This window comes from Tupaia chinensis, unplaced genomic scaffold, assembly GCF_000334495.1.
Source record: "Tupaia chinensis unplaced genomic scaffold, TupChi_1.0 Scaffold000671_2, whole genome shotgun sequence".
Taxonomy (NCBI): Eukaryota; Metazoa; Chordata; class Mammalia; order Scandentia; family Tupaiidae; genus Tupaia; species Tupaia belangeri.
The window spans coordinates 2,156,223-2,163,323 of NW_006160194.1; the positions used below are offsets into that span (position 1 = coordinate 2,156,223).

General features: G+C 61.4%; 1 protein-coding gene across 1 annotated transcript in view; it reads right to left on the minus strand.

Annotated features, from left to right (window-relative positions):
• Positions 1-4,129: 4,129 nt before the first annotated feature.
• Positions 4,130-7,101, minus strand: part of AKT1 (AKT serine/threonine kinase 1) — a gene marked incomplete in the record, with an annotated part of 24,602 nt that continues 21,630 nt past the window's right edge. The window contains 4 exon segments of the mRNA XM_014592232.2: positions 4,130-4,915; positions 5,114-5,216; positions 6,412-6,499; positions 6,710-7,053. Coding sequence (XP_014447718.1) covers positions 4,836-4,915; positions 5,114-5,216; positions 6,412-6,499; positions 6,710-7,053 — 615 coding nt within the window.

A 7,101-nucleotide genomic window follows, 5' to 3' on the forward strand; every position in this document is an offset into this window, starting at 1 on the left:
GGTGGGGGGAGGCAAAATCCCAAGAGAAGAAGGGATTGCAGCGTGGCTGTCCCTCCCCGTGGGTGATTTCTCATCTTCCCTGTCTCCAATAAGCTCACGTGCTCTATGGCGAACACCTAATACAAACAAACAAAAGAAACCAAGCCTGGAAAAGACTGGCAGGCTGGGCGGTGGTGCGCTGGCTGGGCAGCTGCACCCAGCCAGGTGTGGGCCTGGGTCCGTACCCCGGCCCCCAGCGTGCCGCACGCATGCGCCTCTGGCAAAGCCGTTTGTGGTGCTCTCCCTTTCTCCCCGAAGAAATGAGTGGATAAACTTAGAGCAAGTTGTTGTGAACGCTTTTTTTTTTTTTAAGAGATTTTTTTACTATAGGGGGCGTGTGCTCGCCAGAGAGAAAGCAAGAAATCACTTCTTGGGGATTTGGGGCACACATGTGCACGCGCCCAGCGTGAGTTCCAGCAGCAATGTGGCAAGCACTTGAACAGCATCCCAGAACAAATCTCAAAATGCTGTTTTAGTGCAACACCTGGGAAGATTTGGCGGGCTGGTGTCCTGCAACATGGAGCTGACACGGCCCAGGGAGCACCCCAGGGAGGCCCTGTCCACTGAGTGCACAGGGCCACCCGCATGGCCACTAGAGCCATAACCTACGTTCTAGAAGGGTAGAGGACAGGACTACACTAAGGGAAGACGGAAGGCACACAGACCAAAGCTGGCAATACGAAGGCCCTTCTGGCCGGCCGCTGGTGCAGCGCACCCGGCCTACAGGGCTGGAAGCCGAGGCCGATAGCGTGGGGCCCTGGTCATCCTGCAGACACGAAGCGTGCGTGCGGACGCCCAGGGTGCAGAGCGCCAACCAGAGTCCGAGTCCTGGCTCGCGGCTGCATGTGCACACTGCCAGGGTCCAAAGCGGTGAATTGAAGGAAAGGGGGACCGCATGTGACCAGGCCCTGACATGATGTCCCCACCTCCGCACACCACTGGTGCGCCCTTGTGGCCTCTGGCATTTTTGTTTTCCACTTTTACCACAGGGTGCATTTGCTCGTGTGACCAAGTGGGAGTAGAAAGTGAGAAGCCACCCTGCAGGGGCTGGCATACCACGACCCCTCTCGCCTCCTCATGCACACCTGCCATGTTTTGCAGCTGACTTGTGGGCGCCAGTACCATGACCACTCGGCCACCTGCTGGCCCTCAAAGATCTTTATTCCACGCGCAGCATTGTTATCCTGGGTCGGGCCCTGGAACAGGAAATGGTCGCTAGAGGCAAACTGGTAAGGTCCAAATAAGCGGGCCAGTAGAAACAAAGTGCCATGATGTTTTAAATACTTGGGACCAGCAGTGGCGTAGTGGCCGTGTCGCTGGACTCCCATGTAGTCAACCACAGTTCGAGTCCCGGACCTGGTGGCTTAAACTCGCGCCGGGTGCATGTACATGCGTGCCCCAGATCCCGGGAGGAGAAGGGATTGCAGCGTGGCCATCCTCCCGGGGGGCGAGTCCTTGCTTTCTGTCTCGTTCTGGTGAGCGCACGTGCCCTGTAGAAAAAAACCTTTAAAAAAAAATGACTCATCTAAGGGACCAGTGGATGGCGTGGTGGTTGAGGCACTGGACTTCCACATGGCCGACCATGGGTGGAGTCCCAGACATGGCGGCTTGCTTTCTTGCCTTCTGGTCCAATGAAATAGTAATATTAAATAATTTTTTAAAATACTCATTTAATACAAAAAGCAGACAAAATAGGGAACAGAACAAATGGGCCCCGCCTCTGGCAGTCAGTCGAGTGCTGGCCTATCGGGGCTGAGTCATACCACAACCAACCGCCCAGTGTACTCGGGGTACGTGCTGGTTGCATGTGCACCTGCCTGGGGCCCTGACAGCCTGGGGATTGGGGAAAGGGGATGATGATGTGACCGGGCCGTGGAGGGTGCCCGGTGCTCTCCACCTCGTAACGCACACACCACAGCGCGAAGATTTCCTAGTTAGGGAGATGGGATGCAGAACCGTAAAGCAGGGTAGGGTACTTAAACCCAGCTGTCCCAGCCGGCACGTTCCACGTCAGTGGTCTCAACACTTCATTCAAGGTGCAAAGGTTGTTAGTTTTTGTTTTGTTTAGTTTCAATAACAAAAAATCAAGACCCTTGAAGGCCAGCTAGTGGTGTGGAAGTTAGGGTGGCTGGATCCAACATGGCCAACTGCAGGGCCAGGGCCAGACTAGGCAGGCAGGAGAACACTCAGGGCACATATGCATGCGCGCCCCAGATCCTGAGAGCAATGAGTGGATGGCAGGGTGGCCGTCCCCTGGGGTGCTCTCTCCCTCTAGCTCTCCATGCCTCTCTGGGGAGTGCCGGAGAGTGGTTCATGCTCTGACATGCTCCGCAGCAGCCGGCACGCTGCACTGCCTGTGTCAGACCAAGACGGAGAGCAGAAGACCAATCTGTTGGATGAGGAGCCCAGCCTGGGAGTGGCGTTGCCTGGGAGGACAGGCCTGGCCCTCCGCCTGTCCTGTATGCCCACTGGCATTCCCTTCACTGTCCAGGACTTGCCCACAGCACTGGCACCCAGAGGCTTGCCAAGCCTTGGTGAGACCTGCTGGAATGTAGGACACCCAAGTGCTGATGTCACTTCCTTTTATTGGAGAGGTTTTTGCTATCGGGTGTGTGTGCTCACTGCAGAGACAGCAAGACATCACCCCCTGGGGGTGGCCGTATTGCAACCCCATCTCCGTTCTCTCTGGAGTTTGGGCATGCAGACATACATGCACTGGTGTGAATTTTAAACTGCTGGGTCCAGGACTCAAACCACAGTTGTCTACGTGGGAGTCCAATACGCCATCTGCTGGTCCTGCCACTGTCATTTCTACTGTCATCTTCCTGCCCTGTCCGAAGCAGGCCTTGAACTGTGAAGGGCAGATTGTAGGACGTGAGACTCAAGTGCCACCACGACTTCCACGGCCAGTCCCCATGGCTCACTGGACCTCGGCTGAAGCCACAGGGGCTGCCCCTCCCCATCTGCTTTGGCCTTGCTGGCCGGGACAGGAGTGTCCCTTGCAAGGGCTTCCATGCTGCCCGGGCATTTCCTCTCTGAGGTGCGCGTGGTCACCTTACGTCCCCCACTCCCGCTCTAGCTGAGGGACAACTAGGAAGGCCAGGGCGTTCTCAGAGGGTCTTGGTCCTTACATCTGCCCCAAGGGTCTCACCAGCCTGTGATGGGGACGGAAGTGCGTCTGTGGACCATAGAATGCCCTAAGGGGTCCCGCGGGAAGGAGCAGCTGGCAGGCCTGGCCTGGCATCTCGGCCGTTCCACACCCGGTGGCCACTTCCAGTGTCGGTGCGGCAGGACAGCAGTGTGCTTTCTGGTCCACCTCAAGTCTCCCGGCGCCCTCTGCTGTGCGTGTCGTGCGTGTGCATGTGCGCACATGCCAGAAAGGCCACGTGGGTCTAATTGTGTCCCTGTGAGTCAGCCGTGAACGCTGAGGGGCTGCTCCAGGCTCCCATGCAGCTCTCCTGGACAGGCGTCCTCACCCCAATGCCTTAGAGGGGCCAACTGCCACCCCCCATAAGCCAGCAGGTGCTGGACTCTACAGACGCCCACGCCTGGGGACCTAGTGCCCACCTGTGGGATGAGCACTGGAGCGCCACCCCTCTGCCGGCACTCTGGCCACCTGCTGCCTCAGTTACTGATCCCTGGGCGGCTCCTCAGAGGCAGTTCTGCGAAGCCTCCACCAGATGGCGCCAGCAGCAAACCCTGAGCCCCACCCCTGCCCCCAGCTCCCCAGGTTCCTGGTTCCCTGGTCTCTGGGCCCAAGCCCTGTCCCACTCAGCCCCCCTGGGACAGCCCCTCTGCTCCGTTCCAGACTTGCTGTGTGACCTTGAGCAGCCCCTCTCCCCACCAGGTCTCAGGGGCTGCTGTGTTCTAGTCCTTCCTGGTGGCCAAGAGCCAGGACAAAGCCAGTGGGGTGAGTGAAGGGGGACACGGTGGAGCCAGGGCCGGCTTTGCCCTGCTTGCCAGCCCAGCGGGTGGTGCCAGGCTCCCACCCAGACCTGCAGGGATGGTCTTTGTGCCCTAAGGGGGTTCGGGCGGTGGGGTCAGCGCCCAGCCACTCCTTAGCTTGCACCCAGCAAAATGAGCCACGAACTTGAAAAGCAGTTTTTATTGAATTTGGAGGGAAGTTTCATATAATAGTAAAAATACTAAAGTTGAATGTTGTAAAAAACGCCATGGGCAGCAGCAGTGGTGGCAGCTGGCCAGGAGGGGCAGGCGCCCAGGGTGGCCTCCCCTCCCACAGGGGGTCTGGGTGGGGCCGGGACACAAGGCTGGAAGTGAAGCATCTAGGAGGACAGAGGTGTCACAGGAGGGCCTGGAGCTGGGAGTGGCAGGGCTTCCCTGTCAATAAGGTTGGACCCCCAGCGCTGGCCCACAGTGACCACGGTGGCAGGTTCAGGCTTGTTCCTCTGCCCCTGCGTGGCCTGGCCCGTCCCCAGCCCAGGCGCCCACTGGTGGGCGGCTTCAGAGGATGGCCCAAGTGTGTGGGCTGCCTGTGCCCCGAGGGCGCAGCTGTCACAGTGAGGTTGCTGGGCTGAGGCTCGGGACCCTAGAGACAGGCGGGGGGCAGGGGTGCTGGCCGCCCAGCCGCATGCAGTGGCTGCAGGTCCAGTGACGTTGCCCAGGGGCCAAGGCCACGTCCAGAGGACAGATGGATGAAATAAATTAAGACTACGATGTCTTCCCCCCACCACGCACGTCTTCCCCACGTGGGCAGAGACCGAGGGGCTGTGGCCCTCCGGATGCAGCGAGACAGCAAAACCCTTTTGGCTGGCCGCGGGGCGCCAGGCCGGCCCTCATCAGGCCGTGCCGCTGGCGGAGTAGGAGAACTGCGGGAAGTGGGGCCTCCGCTCGCTGTCCACACACTCCATGCTGTCATCTGCGGGCAGGGATGCAACTCGCTGAGCTCCCGCAGGCACCGCGGGGAGACCAAGGCGCGGCCCGCCCTGGGCGTGGCGAGCCTGCCCTAGAACGCCCAGGCGGGGCCTTTCCCACCCCGGCACTACCGCCCCCAAGGGAGCTGCCCTCCACTGGGGCCGAAGCCTCCAAAGCCGCGCAGGCCGGGTCTGCGCCTCACCTTGGTCAGGTGGCGTGATGGTGATTATCTGGGCGGTGAACTCCTCATCGAAGTACCTGGTGTCCGTCTCAGACGTGACCTGAGGCCTGAAGGGCGGGCTGAGCTGCAGAGGGGCAGGACACAGCCGTCAGGGCCAGGCTCCCCAGCCCTCGCGTGACCCTCTGAGGACCCAGGGCTGTCCGCAGTGCAAAGGGCCAGGCCAGGCCCAGACCCGGCCCAGACCCGGCCCAGACCCACAACTGTGCACACAGCACCCCCTGCAGGCAGCAGGCGGCAGTGCGGCCTGGCTCTGCAAGCCCTCCCTGCCCCTTGGCAGAAAGGGAAGTCCTTTCCTTCTGGTCTTATTTTTCCTGCTGGTTTTCACATAAGTTGGGAAGGAGAGGATAGAGGGGCCGTAGGGGCAGGCAAGTGGTGTGCTGGTTGAGCCGCTGGACTCCCACATGGCCAACCACAGTTCGAGCAGTGGACCTGGTGGCTTGTTTCTCATTTTCTCTCTGGCCAAAATTTTAAAATAATAACAATGATGAATAAAATTAATAACTCTTCTCTTTTCTTTTTTAAAAAGAGGGGATGCTCAGCTGAGGTGTGCAGCGTGAGCTGGCCTACCTCCTTGCTCAAGGACGTGAGAGTCAGGTGCAGGGGACTCGTGTGACTGAGGTGCTATGCACACGTGAGCCAGCCCTGGTCCTGCAGCCAGGGACCTCTCGGACAGTGCTCCCGGGCGTGTTCTCGGGGTGCCCTGTGCCACGGGGGACTGTGGCCTGGCCAGCCTGTGGGGCTGATGGCAGCATTCAGGGAAGGGGCGGCCTGACGCCAGCACCCAGCATGTCCCACCCGAGGGTGCCAAAGCCCTGGGGAGGGAGCCTAAGCCCGCACATGGCGTGTTACCATGGGCTTCTGTGACCTCCAGGTCAGCCCTCTGACCGGCTCGCCTCCGTGCAAGAGGACGGGCCCAGAGTCCCACGAGGACACATGCAGGGCTGCCCCCAGCCCACAGGATGCCAGAGCAGACCCTGACAGCCCTGGCAGCAGGAGGGGCATGTGCACAGCAGAGGGGCTGGGGGCTGCCGAGCACCACCGAGCCTTCAAGCAGCCTCATGGGCCGGCCCGCGGCAGGGCCCTCAGCGGTACCTCCAGGGTCCGGGGTGCGGAGCAGGGCAGTTCCCCTGGCAACACCAGGACCTCTGCAGTGACCCTGGGAGGACCACACACAGGGCCCAGGCACGTGGGGCCCGGGGGGCTGTGTGCACATGCGTGAGTGTGCGGTGGGCTGCGTGACAGGCGAGCAGGGGCAGCACCTTCTTCTCGTACACGTCCTGCCACACGATGTTGGCGAAGAAGCGGTGCCGCATGATCTCCTTGGCGTCCTCGGGGCCCCCGCCGAGCCTGGGCAAGGGGACAGCTGAGTTGGCGCTGCAGCCACGTCCTACACCGAGACCCGGGGCCCTCAGGGCACACGAGGGCCATGCAGGGCAGGGGATCTGAGGCCCCTGAGCTGCCGCAGCCCTGGGTGCCCAGCCCGCCCCAGCCCTGGCGGCCCCCAGCCCAGCACTGCTGCCCTGGGCTGCAGCTTCCGGAGCGTGGCCGCGGCCTCACCTCTGCCGGGGGTCCTTCTTGAGCAGCCCAGCGAGCAGCGCCCTGGCTTCGGGGCCGAGGGTGCGCGGGAAGCGGATGTCCTCCATGAGGATGAGCTCGAAGAGCTTCTCGTGGTCCTGGTTGTAGAAGGGCAGGCGGCCGCAGAGCATCTCGTACATGACCACGCCCAGCCCCCACCAGCCCACGGCCCTGCCGTAGTCGTTGTCCTCCAGCACCTCGGGCGCCAGGTACTCGGGCGTCCCGCAGAAGGTCCGCATGGTGGCGCCGTCCTTTATGCCCTCCTTGCACAGCCCGAAGTCCGTGATCTTCACGTGGCCGTCCTTGTCCAGCATGAGGTTCTCCAGCTGCGCAGGCGGGGGGAGGGTCAGCCCCCGCAGGCCCGCCCCTCCCCC